The following is a 19678-nucleotide window of genomic DNA, read 5'->3' as shown; positions in this document are numbered from 1 at the left end:
CGAACGCCGCATTTACTATACCCTAAATGGGCGGGTCGTTACAGTTGGTATCAGAGCCTCAGTTCTTTTCGCTCTGGACCCAAGAGTCTTGTTGTAATAAAATTTGAAAGTTGTATAAATTGATTAATGGATAATTGTCGAAGACTCAACACCGCACTCGTCTCCGCTCAACCACGATGAATGAGGTAACAAGTATCTCTTGAATATTGATTTGAATTATGAAATATTGGAAGTTGAAGCGAATGGGAGATTGTTGTGATATTTGGAAAATTGTGATGATTATGCTTGCATGTGAACTTGCAAAATGTGATTATGCAAAATAAATGTTGTTATGCAAGTGATTATATGTTGGGACTGTTATGAGTTGAACAATAAAACTCTATGACAATTTTATGTGATTGTGATTTGCGTGATATGTGATGAACGACATCTATGAGAATGAACTTGAGCACGCTGCTATACATAGTTGTAAGTCGTGTCGTGAATGAAAATTTTGTGATAATATCGAACTTGGAGGCACCAAACGCCGAATACGAGGCGAGCGGCTTATGAGAACGGATTGCGAAGCGTTGAAACGCGAAAACATATATACATATACATACCTTTTGGCACGGAAAGAAAATTTCGTTATTTCTTGATATGATATTACCTCCACACCTTCGTCGTTCGACGCATACACATATATACACATATATACCCATCGTACTCTCAGCATCAGTTGAAATCTTATACACTATTGATATTTTGTTCGATCCTTGTTCTGATGCTGAGATTTCTTTTGTAGATGCCTAATCATTATTACGCACCGATGCGCGATCGTTACGCAAAGAACAAGGTTTTCCCTGTCAAAACCTACCAAGAGTTTGAGTGGGATGGAAAGTCCTTTCTCCTAACCTACGTCACCGAATTCTACGATCGTTGGATGGATGCATACGCGTATGGAGGAGTTACCCATCACGCGGGGATCTCGAGATTGATCCACACTCTGCCGAGTCCTTGGAGCGAATGGACTGCCCAAGCTGCATTGCCATATACATGGTTCAGTCCGCCGGAGTACAAGCCTCGAGGCGATATAATCGGATTGATTGGAGTGCTACTCCCAGCCATGGCAGCTGCGAGGGATGGACCGCCGCTTAGTCCCCCAGCGCACAAGTATCCGCCAGGCCAAGCTCGCCGATGGAGGTATCGTCGCGATAAGGAGCCGCATGTTGATCGTGTCCCTAATAGGCCAAGGCTTAAGGCTAATGTGGCTCACCCTTTGGTTATCCATGGAAATGTGGAGGACATGCGTGCGATAACACCGCCGCCGCCAGATGTTGGTGAATATGGCGAGAATGAGGGACCGGACGAGGAAGGACCTGCTTTGGAGATGGATGAGGATGATGACCCCGAGGAAGACATGAACGATATCGACTAAGAGTGATAGTCGTGGGATATTTGTTTTGCTTCCCCCATGTTTTTGGATTGATCTGTTGATTTTCTACCTTATAATTTTGCTACGTTGGTGAATATGGCGAGAATGAGGGACCGGACGAGGAAGGACCTGCTTTGGAGATGGATGAGGACGATGACCCCGAGGAGGATATGAACGACATCGACTAGGAGTGATAGTCGTGGAATAATTTGTTTTGGCTTCCCCCATGTTTTTGGATTGATTTGCTACCTTATGATTTTTGCTACTCTTTCGTTTTTCTGCTGCTTTTGATACTAAGACCTCTATGAGGCAACGTTTTTTTTAATATGCCATGGGGAGATATTTATTTTGGTTCAATGGATTGCTTTTCGTACATGGTCTATCACTATGTTATCATGCCATCACATCATGCCTCTTGTCGCACCACCATTTTTGAATACCTTATGGCGCCCTGTACTCGCCACTTGAAATTGTACAACTGCTTCTTAAGTGCAATTACCTTGATAATATGAGACATTGATTTTTGAGTGACCTTGATGCAACCAAATTTTATAATCATAATTGACACTACTCTTTGCAATCCGTCTATGTGACGAACTTTTGATATCTTGCGCTTGGCCATATATTCCAAAACAATTGAACCATGAACCTTGTTATTTCAACTATACCACGTGACTATTGTTAGAATTATGGGAATAATTCTTGTGTTGATAAATCAGAATGCCGCCAAGACGCCATAACCGTCAACCGACACCTCCACCTTCAAGTGAGGAGAGTGTGACGCAGTCGATTCCGACACCACCGCCTCCCCCACCCCCGGTTAATAGGGAAGTAGTGAAGCTGTTCTTGGAACAGAAACCGCCCGTGTTCGATGGACTTGGAGAACCGGCCAAAGCCGAATCTTGGATCCGTGCGATAGAACGTATCTTCGCAATCTTGGGATGCAATGATAGGGAACGGATGAGTTGCGTTACTCATCAGCTAACCGAGGCAGCCGACTTTTGGTGGGATACAAGAATAAAGACCTTGACACAAGGTCAAGTGGAAGCAATGACGTGGGACGATTTCAAGACCGAGCTATACAACAAGTATGTGCCGAAAAGCTACCGGAAGGCGAAGGCATCCGAATTCAACAATCTGACGCAAGGACGCATGACAGTGACAGAGTATGATCGAGCACTCAACAGCATGACCCGATACGCCCCTGATCAAGTCGACACAGACGAGAAGCTGTCGGACAAGTTCCGCGAGGGACTAAGGTCCGAGATAAAGATGTCGTTGGCCAGTCGAGGGAGGCTCACATACGCTAAAGCTTTGGCACTCGCGTTGGATATTGAGGCAGCAATGCCTAAGGAGAAAGCTAAGGAGATTGCAACTTCGTCGTTACCCCCACCGCACTACTCCAGAGAGAAACGGAAGTGGGATGAGCAGAGAAATTCGCACGATGGAAAGCGACACCAGTCGAGTCAGCATCGATCCCAGCACGGAGGAGGGCAGCATACGTCTAGCCAGAGAGGAGACTACCGACCTAGGGCACCACAATGCAATGTGTGCTCTAAGTATCATTTCGGAGAATGCCGATACCAGAACGTGATCAAGTGCTACACTTGTGGAGGAAACGGTCATTTTTCCAGGGAGTGTCCGAATAACAAGAGAGGATCGGGATCAAGGCAGAACGATCAGGGATCCCGTCAGCCAGCTAGGGCACCGCAGAATGAATCTGGAGGAAATCGCGACTCATCATCGCGACAACCACAATCTCAACGCCCCAGACTTCCTCCCCAAGCTAGAGCGTTCGCGTTGGAGCAGAAGAAGCCGAAGAAAGAGCAAGATGAACGCGAGAAAGGGAATTTGACAGGTATGGGCGAAATTCTCAACACCCCTGTTGTTGTGTTGTTTGATACGGGCGCGTCGCACTCGTTTATATCTGAACTATGTGTGCATACTTTGAGCTTGCCTACTAGCGAATCTGAACGTAGAATGATGGTGTCCTCACCAGTAGGAGGAATGATAGAAATATCTAGAACGTGCTCTAATGTAGAAATTGTTATGGGAGAACTTAAGATAGTTGCTCATGACTTACGAGTCATAAAAATGGAGGATATCGATATAATCTTGGGAATGGACTGGCTGACAACGAACTTTGCGACGATTCGTTGTAAGGAGAGGCAGATATCTCTACAAGCTCCGGGAAGAGAACCCACCATATACCACGGAATCGCGATGAACCGGCGAACCGCCATCATATCCGCGCTTCAGGCGACTGCAATGATGAAAAAAGGGCGAACTGCCTATCTTGTCTACCTCCATGGAGAGGAGAAGAACGAGGAGAGGATGGAAGATGTTGCTGTTGTGAAAGAATTTCCCGACGTTTTTCCCGAAGTGTTACCTGGACCACCGCCAGATAGGCAATTGGAGTTCACGATTGACCTTGAACCGGGAGCTGCACCCGTATCCAAGGCACCATATAGAATGGCGCCAAAGGAGTTGGAGGAGTTAAAGATACAACTCCAGGAGCTTATGGACTTAGGTTTCATTAGACCTAGTGTCTCGCCATGGGGCGCACCAGTGCTATTCGTGAAGAAGAAGGACGGATCGATGAGAATGTGCATCGACTATAGGGAGTTAAACAAGTTGACTCTAAAGAACAAGTATCCACTGCCGAGGATAGATGACTTGTTTGATCAACTGCGAGGAGCAGGAGTCTTTTCAAAGATGGACTTGAGGTCCGGATATCACCAATTACGAGTTCGAAGGGAGGATATACCCAAGACTGCGTTTCGCACAAGATATGGCCACTACGAGTTTGTGGTGATGCCGTTTGGACTAACGAATGCCCCAGCAGTATTCATGGACTTGATGAATCGAGTGTTCCATCCGTATTTGGATAACTTCGTGTTAGTCTTCATCGATGACGTTCTAGTCTACTCAAAGAACGAGAAGGAGCATGAAGAGCACCTACGAATCACGTTGGAGACGTTGAGGACCGAGAAGTTGTACGCCAAATTCAGCAAGTGTGAATTTTGGCTAAAGGAAGTGAATTTTCTAGGACACATTGTGTCGGCAGAAGGAATCCGAGTGGATCCCGCCAAGGTTGAGGCGGTACAGCGATGGAAGTCGCCTTCAACACCAAACGAAATTCGGAGTTTCCTAGGATTGGCAGGATACTACCGAAGATTCATTGAAGGATTCTCCAAGATAGCGAGACCAATGACGCAACAACTCAAGAAAGGAGTCAAAGTGAATTGGACCCCAGAGTGTGAAGCAAGCTTTCATCTCTTGAAGGAAAAGTTGACAACCGCGCCAGTGTTAGCTGTGCCCGAATCTGGAGTGAACTACGTAGTCTACACCGATGCTTCGAAGGTTGGACTAGGATGCGTGTTGATGCAAAACAACAAGGTGATCGCCTACGCGTCACGACAATTAAGACCACACGAGTTGAACTACCCAACACACGATTTGGAGTTAGCAGCAGTGGTACATGCCCTAAAGATTTGGAGGCATCATCTCTACGGAGTGAGATGTGAAATCTTTACGGACCACAAGAGCTTAAAGTATTTCTTCGAGCAGAGAGACTTGAATATGCGACAGCGAAGATGGCTCGAACTAGTGAAAGATTATGATTGTGGTATCAACTACCACCCCGGCAAAGCAAATGTAGTGGCAGATGCTTTGAGCCGCAGAGATCATTCGCAAATAGCTACTTTCCTAACGGAAGAGGAGAGCTTGATACGAGAGTTTAGCAAAATGCGATTAGAAGTGATAAGAGCACCCGAGACAGTGGAAGGGAGAATTGCCACTTTGGTGGTTAAACCAGATCTGAAAACGAGAATCGTTGCAGCGCAACGAATGGATAAGGAACTAGAGGAAATCCGAATTGAAGTGAGAACCGGTGAATCCGGAAAATTTTGTGAGGAGTCCGACAACGCCCTCACCTTTGAAGGAAGGTTGTGCGTGCCAAACAACGAAGAACTCAAGAACGAGATCATGAGCGAAGCTCATGAAACTCCATACACTGCTCACCCTGGAAGTACGAAGATGTACCAAGACTTGAAAAAGTCCTTTTGGTGGAATGGCATGAAGAGAGATATCGCGGCATTTGTAGAACGTTGCTTAGCCTGCCAACAGGTGAAGGCATTACATCAACGACCGCATGGAAAATTACAACCATTGGAGATACCCGAGTGGAAATGGGAGCACATCGCCATGGATTTTGTGACGGCCTTGCCGAAGACCCTAAGTGGGAACACCGCAATATGGGTGATTATAGATCGACTTACGAAGAGTGCGCATTTCATACCGATTCCGGTAACTCATGGATCGAGCAAGCTGGCTCGTATCTACATAAAGGAGATTGTGCGACTGCACGGAGTTCCGGTGACAATTACGTCCGATCGTGACCCAAAGTTCACATCGAAATTTTGGATTAGTCTACAGCGCGAGTTGGGAACGCAACTGAATTTCAGCACGGCATTTCACCCGCAATCTGATGGGCAATCCGAGAGGACGATCCAAACTCTCGAGGATATGTTGAGAGCCGTGATACTCGACCGCGGTGGAAGTTGGGAGACCGTACTACCGTTGATTGAATTTGCATACAATAACAGCTTCCAAGCAACAATCAACATGGCGCCTTATGAAGCCTTATATGGAAGAAAATGTAGATCGCCGCTCTACTGGGATGAAGTTGGCGAGCGACGGGTGCTAGGACCCGATGCAGTCGAGGAAATGATAGAAGTCGTTCGACAAATTCGTGCTAGAATAAAGGAAGCTCAGGACAGACAAAAGTCATACGCTGACGTCCGACGAATCGACCTACAATTCCAAGCCGGTGATAAAGTCTTTCTCAAAGTGTCCCCGTCGAAAGGGATAACACGTTTTGGTGTGAAAGGAAAATTGAAACCACGTTTTATCGGGCCTTACGAGATTCTAGAAGGAATAGGACCCGTAGCCTATCGATTGGCTTTACCGCCAAGTCTTGGAAACGTGCACAACGTCTTTCACGTATCGCAGTTGCGAAAGTATGTGTTTGATCCAAAGCATGTGATTCACTACGAAGAAGTCGCGTTGAATTCCGACTTGAGCTATGAAGAGAGACCCCAAATGATCTTGGACCGGAAGGTCCAGAATTTGAGAAATAAATCCATTGCTAGCGTGAAAGTGCTATGGAGGAACCACGATTATGAAGAAGCCACATGGGAGCTTGAGGACAAGATGAAGGAACTATACCCGGAACTTTTTCCATGAGGTACCAAAATTTCGGGACGAAATTTCTTTTAAGGGTGGTGGAATGTAACGCCCCACTTTTTCAAACCCTAATTTTCGGGTTATAAAATTTTTGCATTAAATGCCTTAAATGCTATGATATGTGAATTAATTGATGAGTGATTAATTGCATAGTGTCTATGTGACCTAATTGCGTAATGCTATGATATGTGAATTAATTGATGAGTGATTAATTGCATAGTGTCTATGTGACCTAATTGCGTATGGGATTTTTGATTGAGTTGAATAGTCAACTTGTTGAAATGTTGACGTGGCTATTGAATAGTCAAAGATGTGGAAAAATGATGTGACCGTTGAAAGGTCAATACGATGAGAAAATGGAGTGGAAATGAAGAGATGATTGATCTGAATATGTGAATATTTGATGCGGAGTAATATAATTGTGGGGAATTATTTTCCTAAGGGATGAGTGAGAATTAAATAGGAACATATTTGTTATGTGGAATTTTCGGCCATCATGATTATTGGAGAAGAAATAATATTATTCTTGGATTTAATTATTTGTTTGGGATAATTATCCAAATTAAATCCAAAGTCCAAATACTCTATAATTCCTACATGGAATTTTCGAACCACCACTATGATTTATTCCCATGAGATTTTCGAAAATCTCATATTTTGGAGAAGAGGGAATTATTTATTATTTTATTGATCCCTTATTTATTCTATTCCATGAATAAATATAAATAAACCAAAATATCTACCATATCTTGCCATATCCTAATTAAATTAGGATTTGAATTTATTCCTTATTGGAAGAGGAAAAAAAGTCACGCCACTTTTGGCTATAATTGGGGAGATTTAATTATTTATTCTTGCTCCGTGATATATTATTCTACTCCGTGAAATATTTGAATTTAAATCATAGGCTAAATTAATAGCCTAGATTTCGAAAATTCTCTCCTAACCACCTCCAAATTTTCGGCCCCTATAACCAACAAATCTTCCCCAAATCTCTATTTATTTAATTATTGGGATATTATTTTTGGCACTCTATAAATACATGAGAGATTCTAAACCCTAGAGATCAAAACCGGCGCCCACTCTCCCCATAAGTTTCGAAAATCTCTCTCCCACTTTCTCCATATTTTCTTCAAGTTTTCTTCAAGATTTCTTCATCAATTGAGAAGAATTCAAGTGAAATTCAAGAGATTATTGAAGAATCAAGACTAATTCCTTGTTTCTACCGTTCGTTCTTTTGGAAAAGGTACTTTAATTATTGATCTCCTCTTCTTCTACCGATCAATCGGTGTTCTTGTTTCCACATGCATATAGTTTGAGTGAAGGGGAAATTAATCGGTGAATTTCGGGATATATGTGTGCAAGTGTGTGTGTGCGAGACCGTGTGTGTGTGTGTGTGCACGCCTCGGTCGGCGTGCACATGTGTTGTGTTCGTGTGCGTGTGTTGTGTGTGTGGAACACTCATGCGTGACACGATTTAATGGTGAATTTGGAGTTGATATTTGAATAAAAATGATATGCTAATCATACTTTGATTTTGATTGATGATTTTGAAAGTAATCGATGGGAAAAAGGGAAATATAGGAAACATGCATATTTTGAAATCAATGATTGAAACTGATTTGTGATACGCCTAATTTAAAGGTGATACTTCGCGCTCTCAGCGTGATAAACGAGGAGAAGAGAATACTCTCGAGATAAGCCGAAGAGGTGGGCTTTCTTTTAAAATAAGGACATTGTCCTAAACTGATATTGATGAGAATGAAAGATGTGTTATCATGCCTTGATTTGTTTTGTCGTGCCTATCCCTCGTGGCTATGCCACTATTGTTATAATCGAATTCGGATCCTTGTAGAGCCGCAAACTCTACTTGGGTTAGTGTACACCAATGTTAGACCGAGAGTCAGCGTACGGGTTGGCCGGTCTAGTGACCTGGATTGCGGCCGCATTCCTTGTCATGTAGAATGAGGATATGGTAAACGTCTATGAGAAAAATGGTTGCGCGACCGTGATATTTGAGAAAGAAGATATTTTGGTGCCTCGGGTCTTTCTAAAGTTAAAACCCCGATGGACACTTGAAAATGGCATGATGATAATAACTATATTTGTGATAAAACTGTTTTCGGCAATGAGCCCATTGAGTATGTTTATCGTACTCAGCCCTGCATGTGTTTTCCTTATGTGCAGGTTGAGTGGTGACGAGCGGGCGGCGGTGTTGAGTAGAGAATAATAAAATGATCTGTTGGTACTTAAGGTGTCGTTGTGTCCTCATACATAGCCTCACTTCTTTCTTGGTCGCTTCCGCTATTGATTATGAAAACTGTGATCTTTTGTTGGGATAAATACTTCTATTCTTTTATTTTCGTGGGTATGTTTTGGAATATGAACAGTTAGAAATATTCTTTTTGAGGAACTTGGTTGAGCTTTTATTTCAATAAATCTTTTGATGAATTCCTTTGCTAAGGCATTATTCTTCCTCTACTTAATTGTTCATTTAATGTTTTGGTCAAATCCCTTTCTATTGAAACCCTAGTTTATGATCTTTAATGCTTTTAAGTCTACCTAGTTAGCGAACGCCGCATTTATTATACCCTAAATGGGCGGGTCGTTACATGTCATGTCTTCACACGTGGCATATTCCTTCTCTCGAATGCTTCCGCTGAGTAGTTATCTTTCTTTTGAGTTCTTGTATTGTTGAGATAATATTCTTTTCAAGTTGTTGATTGTTGAGACACTCTGATTTTATTCGAGCTATTCCCATTTATTTCGAGCTATGGTCGAGTTTCGTTGTTTTCCCCTTTCTTCCCCTCTTCTTTAATCCTCCCCTAGTCGCGATTCAACCGTGTTTTCTATCCTTAGAAAATGCGGTCGTGACAAATTGGTATCAGAGCAATTTTTCTTTCCGCTCTGGACCCGAGAGTCTTTTTCAGCGTTAGTCTAGTTTCGTTTCACTAGACTAAACAGTTTTAGTATTGAAGGCTCAACATCCCGACTCACCACGCTCAACCGAGAAAGAGGTAATTTATTTTTATGAGAAAAGGAAGAAGAAAATTTTTGAGAAAGAAAGAAGAGAAAATTTTTGTAAGAATGAGGAAGTAAAATCTTTCCGTGAGGGACTGATTTCAAACTGAGAAGAGTATTTGCTATGTTTAGATAGGCTAGGATGAACATGCTCGAATTTAGTTAAGAAGTTTCAGCTGCAACCCCACTTTCCTGAGTGATAAGATTAACTAAAATCTGTAGTTGAGCTCGAGTTAAGATGGGTAGTTACAATTTCCTATCATTTTCCCTGAACCTTAAAAACAAGGAGAATACAAAACGATGTTGCGTGTGATAAGGAGTTCAAGAAGAAAAGAAGTTCAAAATGAAAAGAATTTTCAGACGAGAAAGAGTGTGAGACAAGAGGAGATGCCAAGTGATGTAACCATGCAACGACGAGAGATCGTACTCGCGATTTAAATTTGTATAATTTGCTAAAAGTGGCGACACGACAGAGAGAACCTTTAGAGCATGCAGAGAAGCACGGGGATGATTAAAATATTCTACGAGAATGACATTTGTGACATTACAAAAATATTATGAAGATACAACCTTTAACTATAGTTATTAGTTTTATCAATACGAGGAAGCTGCTTGGAAATGGAAAGACAAGATGATGGAGAATAATGTTATTCGAAGGACGTAACCAAATTTCAGGATGAAATTTTTGTTAAGATGGGTAGATTGTAACACCCCGACTTTTTCCACCTTTCTTTTTGTTCTTAAAGGGATGTCGTTTGAGCACCGGGAAATTTTTGCACCTTTGTTTTCTTTTATCGAGGAATGATACACGATTCTTGAGGAGAAATTAGAAATTATATTTTTTTCTCAAATATAAATGAGTGGTCAAAGAATAAAATTTAGGGCCTATCTTTGTTTATTTTAGTAATACATCCGAGCCCAATCCTTTTGAGAAAAATCGGATCTTTTTGATATATCTTTCCCCCAACAATAGCAATCCGTTTTATATATATATATATATATACTCTCCACACGATTTCACGTTTCAAGTCATGTCAACTACGGAACATATCGTGTCAACTACACGTACAAGCCACGTCAACTATGTTACATACTATGTCAACTACACATAGAACCATGTTAACAACAATTATAAGTCATGTTAACAACAATTATAAGTCATGTCAACTACACATAGAACCATGTCAACAACAATTATAAGCCATGTCAACTACACATAGAAACCATGTCAACAACAATTATAAGTCATGTCAACAACACGTACAAATCATGTCAACAACAATTATAACCAAATGTCAACTACACTTTCAAGCCATGTCAACAACAATTCAGTCATTTTATAAAAACAATATACTATTTAATCTTAGTTTTAGTTATTTTATTTTAACAATATTCTCTACTTTCTATTTTCTTTTCTCCTGTTGCATTTCTTTGTTCGCTTCAACTTGTGCGTCATCCATTGGGCTCACCCCTTTAGGATCATAACCTGGCGATGTAGGGATATTTTCTCTGTTTCTTTCTTCTGCATACTGCTTGTAAATTAGTTCTACAATGTTAGTATATAAACTGTAGGAGTAATCTAATGTCAACTCAGAGAAACATATGTAAACAAAATGATGTACTTACTTCATCAAAGAAATGTCCAAATTTAAAAGTTGGAAATTCAGTCAAATCTTCAAGAACTTCCTTTTCTTTTTCAGCAATAACTATTGATTCAGATATTGTTTTCCAGTGATCAAAAGTATCAGACTTGTCTTGAAGGAACGTCTTGGACAAATGAAGAAACTTGTCGGCCATAGATTCAAGTGAAGTCGTTTGGCTTTCAAGTGCAGATCAACTCAAGCAGTTGCATCAAGAAGCAAAACACATATGATGACTGGTGGGAGGGGGTATTGATTGACAAGAGAAACCTCAGATATTTATTCAGGGACAATAAAATTACAAAATCCACTGGATAAAAACAGGCATAAAACACCAAAATATGATTACACATCATCCCTAAGACCCTAATTGTTGGGAACATCCATGAATTGACACTTGAGATTCTAGTAGAGATTGAAAAGACTTACAGCTATGCCACATGCAATGAGTCCAGGCTTCTCCCTGTCATCCATACAGACACATAGCAGTAGAAAAGCTCCTATATACCAAGGGATTGCACCCAGAAAGAAACTGGTAATAAACCTAGCAAAAAAGCAGCAAAATCAGAGAAGTTCCTATTTCACTGAACAAGATGGTAAATCATTCAACTATCATGAAACTATCAGCTGCACCGCATACATTATCTCTTAAGAAAAGCAATTTTGAAATAATTAAGTAGACAATGACTGCTAGATAAACTTACAAGAGCCATCCAAGACCAACACCAAAACAGGGGAGCCGTTCCTCCCTAAAAGGTCCATGAGCAACAACATGACCTAGAAACATTTGTATGTTTTCTACAGCCATTCAAACAAGCATACACTATGTCAATATAATTATGTCAACACATATTCAAACAAACATACACTACTACTGTCAACAATATATTATTATAGCTATGTCAATAGCTAGTATATAAAATGTCAATAATCTTAAAATTTTTAAAATCAAGCAGAATAAATCAATATCAATTATACACGATATCATGTCAATAAGAAGTATACCATGTTGACAACAAGTGCATGCATGTTTTTACGATTATGTCAATAGATAAAGTACATAATAAATCTATGTCAATAACAAGTATACCCTATCGACAGCAAGTGCATGTATATTCTTAAAATTATGTCAATAGATAAAGTACATAATAAATCAATGTCAATAACAAGTATATCTCATATATAGCAAACATAATTATCTGGTTACTATTATGTCAATTTGACTATGTCAACAGCGATTCTAATAAGTATACACTATGTCAATAACAAGTATATCATGTTTAAAGCAAACATAATTATCTTATTACTTTTATATTAATTGTTAAAGTTTATAATGTCAACAGCAATCCAAACAAGCATACACTATGTCAACAGTATACAATATCATCTCAATGACAAGTATATGTTGTTTATAGAAAACACAAGTCTATTATCATAACTATGTCAATAGCTATTGTATGAAATGTCAATAATCTTAAAAATTTAAACAAATCCTTAACTGGAAGCAGATGCATGTTCTCTTTCGTTTTTTCCAGCAGCCTTGTTGATTTTCCTCTCTTTCGATTCTACCATCGCTAATCAACAATAAAAAATCAGCAGAAATCGAATTCAGAAGAAAACAAATCCAGATCTGTTTTAATACACTAAAATCGAAGCAATATACTTAAAATTTGAATCAATTTCTTAACCTGAAGAATTCACTTCAACGACCGCCGATTTGGAATGCCTTTTTCTGGCTACAATCGGTGCTTCAACTTCAACTACTTCTTCGATCCTCATTTTTGGAAATTAATTGATGTAGAAAACTGAACGAAGTCTAAGATTAGGAGATGAATTGCGACGAAGGGAAGAGAAGATGCAGAATTGTAGAAGAAATTTGGGAGAGAACTCAGAGAAATGTTCGAGAGTTTTGCCGGCGTGTTTTGAATACAGCTGAAACATTTTAGAGCTGAAATGACAAAAATACCCCCCTGTTGACATAAACCAGAGGTTGTTGACATCGCGCTAAGATTGTGAATGGGTGGCTGAGATTGCATCTCAATTCTCAATTAGGCCCAAAAATCTCAACCTAACAGGACCCTATATATATATATAGGCGGCAGGGAAAACTGAGCTTCAATTTTTGAATTTGTGTTGAATTGAGCATATCTGCGAGCTGAAATCGAAGCTCGGAGAAGACGATGCGGAGAAGGCGAAACTGGAGATAGAGATCGGCGCGGCGAAGGCGGAGGATCATGATGTGGACGGTGGCGGGAAGAGGAGGAGGCGAGGTGGCCGAATTCTGGCGACAAATCCAGCTCCGCCGGATCCAATCCGAAGGAAATCCTCGAAATACAATCAAAGGAAAATCCTCGACGCCTCCAGACAAGCCCCCTCTCTCTCTCACGCGCGGTTTAACGCCGCCGCTGTTCACCGCGCTTCGCCGCTCCTGCTGTACGAAGCTCCGAACAGCTTCGCTTCTCACGCCGTCGCTTCGCCGGAAGCTTAATTGTTGATTCGAGTATGGATTTGGAGGTATTAAGCTTTGCATTATCAATTGTGTTGGATGTGAACTGATTTTTAGTGAGAGAAATTGCTACCTCTGTTTTTTCGCCGGAGCTCTGTGTAAAAGTCGACTATTTTGAGGTTCATCTTCACGATTTTCGTTGTTTTTATCAAAATGCTTGAACATTTGGGAAAAAATCTGAAAATACTGATTTCTGCTCATTTCAATGCTGAATTTCGCTTTTATCTCGCGACTTCAGCACAGATCTTGCAATTTTTTATTTAATTCGATTTATGCCTCTCAAATCTGCTTCGTAAATCACTTGCATTTGCTCGTTGACATAATAACGTTTGTTGTTGACATGAATTATATAAGTCGTTGACACAAATTTTATGAAAAATGTTGTTGACATGAGTTATATGTAAAACATTGTTGTTGATATGCGTAAAACATTGTTGTTGACATAAATAATATAGGTTGTTGACATGAAAATATTTGTGGTTGACATTAATTATTGTGTATATGATTGTTGATGATGCAAAGAGATAATAAGTGATTGTTGTGTTCATATGTTGAGCAATAAATGAAGTGTTTGTTCACTGTAAAAATTGAATAGAAATAGTGTGATTGGTGGTGGAGAAAGATGTGGAGAGTCATGTTGTGGAAGGTGTGGGAGTTGTGGATGAGATGGAGTTGTGGGTGATGGTGAGAAGGGTTGAGTTTAGGTTGTATTTTTTGTGTATTTGTTCGGAGCCATGCTGGGTTTGGTGTTTGTCAATATTTGTAGATTTAAATTTGCGTGTGTTTAATTGTACGATGAAATTTGTGAAATATATGGATGCAGTTTTTAATTCGATTATGTTGCTGGAATTTTTGAGTTGTGTAGATAAGGTGTTTGTGATATTGCCTAAAATAGTATTGTTGACATAAATTATATAAGTTGTTGACATGAAAATGTTTATTTTTTACATGAATTATATAGCTCGTTGACATAATAACGTTTGTTGTTGTCATGAATTATATAGATCGTTGGTATAAATTTTATGAAAAATGTTGTTGACATAAATTATATGTAAAACATTATTGTTGACATGAATTATAAGTAAAACATTGTTGTTGACATAAATAATATACGTCGTTGACATGAAAATATTTGTTGTTGACATAATAGTTGACATAAATAAAGTTGTTGTTGACATCTGATAGGCTAGTTTTCGTCAATCGGATTTGATCACTTTTAGCACTTATAAGTTGAATATTTGCATGAGAAGATGCTATTTTGGCAGGGAATTGAGCATATGGTTCGGAGGAATTGTAGAAAGGCATTTGTAGTGGAGTGATGCAAAAAGGAGGCAAAAGTGCAAGAATTTGAAGAAAATCAGAGAAATGGCAAACTGCCCAAGCTGTCAGCTTGGCCAAGCTGGACCCGACGGGAAAACTGCATGGAGCCACTTGAGCACAATTACAAGACTGCTTCCTTGTTGCTACACGTGTCCACATCCGTCCCTAGGGCATGAGAAAGGGGAAATAACTTTTATTTGAAAAATGTAACAAAATATTTAACTATGCTTTTCCCCAAACCACTAATCATCTATCACTCTTTAGTTTAGTTTTAGTTTATTCTCTCTCTAGGAAACTTTTCTCTCTTCCTTAAGAAGAGAGATTTTCACTTCAAGGCTGCCAAGATCATTGTTCACTATGGGTTGAAGTAGTAGTAATTTAGTAGTAGTGTTTGCTTTCTCTAGTTAGCTTGTTCTTAACTTTGTAGTACTTTTGCTCCTTTCTAAATCTTAGTTGTTGTTGTTGTTCTTGTTTTAAAATCTTATTTCAAGTAGTAATTGCTCTAAGTGTTTGTGTATTTAATGTGCTTTAAAGTTTAGTTCTTGTTTGATTTCCGATTTTAACTTGTTGTTTAGTTCTAGTGTTGGTTATGCTCTTGTTTAGTTAAAATTTCTTTCAAGCTTTTAAAATCAGTTTCTCAAGCATTTTATTTTCACCATGTTTAAGTGTTCTTGAAGCTTATTTCATCATGTTTAAGTGCTTTAAGTTTCAGCTTTTAATTTGGTGTTTTCAATGCATAATTAGGTAGTTTACTTGATGATTTTGTGTTTCTCTTGCATCTTTAATTATGTAGCAGCCATCTATTCTCTTTCTTCTCCATATTTTCGTGCCTTATGATGTAGAATTAGGAGAGATATCAGCTTTTAGAAGCAAGTGAAGGGACCATTAGTTGTAGGCTTTTATCCATTGGTTTTACACTTTGGATAATAGGGTTTAGGAGACAACAAGTACATGCTTTCTTTTCACTTGTGGCAGCCATTTAGCTTAGTTAATTTCTGCACTCAACCTTCATTTACATGTGATTTAGTTTACCTTTTAGGTGTTAATTAATCTAGCCACTTTTAAGTGTCACAATCCTAGTTTTCTAGCTTTCTTTTAGGAGCCAACACTTAGTTTATTTTCCTTAGTCTTTTAACTTAGTTCCTTTTGCTTTCTGAACTTAGGATGCTCATGCAAGTTGCTGCTCTCTTTTCATTTCCGAAATGTTCTTATTTTCGCCACTGCTAAGTTGCCCAGTTTACCAACTTGCCCAGTCTGCGTTCCAGTTTATATGTTTTCTTCTAATTGCATTTTATTTGCATGTTTAGTTCCCAATCTTAGATTAAGTGTTATTTATATTTTAATAAATAGACTTCCACTAATTTCAAAGAATATAGTTTACTCTTATTGTGGGGCGAAAGTGCAAATTCTCAATTGAATAGTTTAATGTTATTATGGGGCGAAAGTGCAAATTATCATAGTTGAATGACCTATAAAAATAAATAAATAAAACCACGGTTTTAGGGTTATGTTCTCATAAACTCACTCTTAGTCATAGCGGAGCAGCAGCCGTCGAAGAACGCAACACACCGCTGCTCGATTCCAAACCCTAAAAATGGTGTGTTCCTCGATCTAATTCGCTCTTTGTTTTCTTGTGTAATCTTTTAGATTTGTAACTAATGATTGGAGCTGCAGTCTCTCGTAGCAAACGAAGATTTCCAGCACATTCTGCGTGTGCAGAACACCAACGTTGATGGCAAGCAGAAGATTATGTTCGCCATGACCTCGATCAAGGGTATTGGCCGACGTTTCGCCAACATCGTCTGCAAAAAAGCCGATATTGACATGAATAAGAGGTTTGGCTTTCTCTCTGAATTAATGACGTCTCACTATTCTCAGTGTTGATTGTTCCACCAATAATATTGTAACTATGTGCTATTCCAGTTTCATCGTTCGAATTCGCACTTTCGATAGTCTAATTGCTGAGGCGATTTAATGATAGATTTCGGTAGCTTTATATAATTGTTTTGAACACGGCGAGATTTGCTCAATTTTGTTGCACTGTTAATAGAATTTAAGTTTGAATCTGTGTGTGCTATTCCAGAACCTTGTACTCTTTCATTAATTGGATTGCTGAAGGGAATTTAATGATAGATTTTGTGTTGTGACTAACTCTTTGTTAATAATTTAGATGTGCCGATGAAATATTTTAGTGTTGATAATTTGAGTTTGAGCTTTGTTGAACACTCAAGATTGTTGTACTTTGTTCCACCACCAATAGATTTAAGTTTGAGCTTGTTGAATCCTATGCTGTCTATTGCCAGTTTTTCCATCTCTATTGGGATTATTTGTATATCAATCTATTAAATGAGAATAAACAAATGTTATGCACTGTAATTTGTACTCTTGGCTTAGATTCCACGTCTGTTTATGTTTAGTTTGAGCTCATAGGTGTTTAGGCATTACGATTTTGGTTTTTCTGCTAACTGATCATAGTTAATTATTGTTTTACATTGCCCCATAGTCTCTAAATTTTGTATATCTTTTTTACCTAGAATATTGGTATGGATGCTGAAAAGTTGGTAACATATTGTTTGTAAAAACTATCAACATTTTAATCTATTGGGACTATAGATAATTTCAATTCGTCATGTGTTGGCTCATGTGTGACAATCAGATTTTGCTCAGTTATAAATCAATCCAATGGTCTTAAACTGTCTACATTGCTGTCTACTTTATTGAAGTTCTTTTGTTGGAATGCTTGACTAGCCTTCAACTCTTTGTCTACTTCAATTTGTGGTGTGAGTTGCAAGTGATCTAACTGTTATTTAATCTTTTGCAGGGCTGGTGAACTCTCTGCTGCTGAAATTGACAGCTTGATGGTTATTGTCGCAAACCCCCGCCAGTTCAAGATCCCTGACTGGTTTTTGAACAGGAAGAAGGATTACAAGGATGGCAAGTTTTCCCAAGTGACATCCAATGCTCTGGACATGAAGCTCAGGGATGATCTTGAGCGATTAAAGAAGATCAGGTGTGATTCTTTACTTGATGTTCTTACTCTATATCCAACTGTTGCTTATAACTAATTGTTTTTGTGTGCGCATTACTTTCAGAAACCACCGTGGTCTCCGTCACTACTGGGGCCTTCGCGTGCGTGGACAGCACACCAAGACCACCGGTCGCAGGGGAAAGACTGTTGGTGTCTCAAAGAAGCGATGAGCGTTGTCACTTCATATATCTCTTTGCTATGGATACTTTTGTTATACGCTCTGTAAGAGATATGAACAGACTCCTCATGTCTTCGTTTTGGATCCCAATATTGGGTTTCAATTTTAATTTTGATCATGGTTTTTAAGACAGTAAATCTGGTAAGGAACTTGTAGGCTGTCTCTTTGTTTCTTTAATTTTATACATTTGGAGTAATTTATTTTCCATTTTATCGATGGTTATTATGCGTTTGTTCAATTTTAAATTGAATTAGAATATCTATCTCTTATTTTAAACTGGACTCTGGATAATTGCAAATTAACATTAGGCCGATGCAGCCACTTGTTCTTGGACAAAAGATCGAATTATCGTTGAGTCATAAAATTTGAATTTTTCTTCACTTCACCAATGTTTTTAACTTGAAATTTTGAATTACAATCACATCATCATTTTAACATCATTCAACCCTTGCATGCATTAATTTGAATAAAGTGATTTTTACATGGTACTAGTACGGTATATATCAGGCTATTATCAGCATTCAATGAATGTTGCGAGCGAATGAGTTAGAACTTAGAACCATGATCCAGATCAAATTTAGAATATCAAATACTCCCTCCAACAGTCCAACGATGATCCAGATCAAATTTAGAATATCAAATACTTCCTTCGTCCGAGGTAGTTGATAGGTGAATTTTAAAATATTTAACCTCTGATTGCTTGACACAATCAAGTTTTGTTGAACTTCATTTAAGTTTCTATAAACTTTATTTTGAATAGAAGAGATAGGTGAATTTTAAATTTCTTTATTTGCCAACATGGAATTTTAAACTTTACCATGTAAGTTCTTTAAATGTTTTGAGCGTCCGACGCGTCGGGCGACCGAACTTCGGTTGTCCCACCGATCGATCGATCACCTACAATGGGCGGGCGATCACGGACAAGCCCGAAAATTGTCGATCGGGTGGACGAGTGGAAAACCATTGTGAATGCTCTAATCAGCACTTCTACATTAGTACTACTACATGGTTTACTATTATCAGCACTTCGGTGCTTAGTATATAATCAGCACTCCGATGCTTATCCCCATTAATATCCTTTCAATTCTTTTTGGGATGGAGGATATCTATAAATTTAAATATTACTCTCTCCGTTCCAGTTTAAGAGTAAGATTTAGTTACGACACGGGTTTTAAGAAATTGATTGTGTGTGTAATAAATGAAGTGAGGTAGTGGTTGTTGGAGTGTGTAATAATTGAAGTGAAATAGTGGAAAGTGAGACCCTTCTGACTTTTTGTATGTTTAGGATTTTGTTTTATTTTATTTTTTATAAAAGTAATGACAT

The 19678-nt window shown here is 39.0% G+C and overlaps 1 protein-coding gene across 1 annotated transcript; it reads left to right on the top strand.

Moving 5' to 3' along the window:
* Nucleotides 1-16650: 16650 nt before the first annotated feature.
* LOC125206398 (40S ribosomal protein S18) lies at nucleotides 16651-18566 on the top strand. The gene is made up of 4 exons (XM_048105658.1): nucleotides 16651-16745; nucleotides 16823-16983; nucleotides 17970-18158; nucleotides 18241-18566. Exons 1-4 carry the CDS (start codon nucleotides 16743-16745, stop codon nucleotides 18344-18346), a joined length of 459 nt encoding a protein of 152 aa, XP_047961615.1. The 5' UTR covers nucleotides 16651-16742; the 3' UTR covers nucleotides 18347-18566.
* Nucleotides 18567-19678: the final 1112 nt, after the last annotated feature.

This window comes from Salvia hispanica, chromosome 1, assembly GCF_023119035.1.
Source record: "Salvia hispanica cultivar TCC Black 2014 chromosome 1, UniMelb_Shisp_WGS_1.0, whole genome shotgun sequence".
NCBI lineage: Eukaryota > Viridiplantae > Streptophyta > Magnoliopsida > Lamiales > Lamiaceae > Salvia > Salvia hispanica.
Note: the sequence above shows the minus strand (reverse complement) of the source record. Positions and strands in the feature narration are given on the sequence as shown.

Bases quoted from the DNA above. Each gene is read 5' to 3' on its own strand.
- LOC125206398 (XM_048105658.1), top strand. The intron at 16,984-17,969 runs GTTTGGCTTTCT...AATCTTTTGCAG, and splicing joins GATATTGACATGAATAAGAG to GGCTGGTGAACTCTCTGCTG. The intron at 18,159-18,240 runs GTGTGATTCTTT...CATTACTTTCAG, and splicing joins GAGCGATTAAAGAAGATCAG to AAACCACCGTGGTCTCCGTC.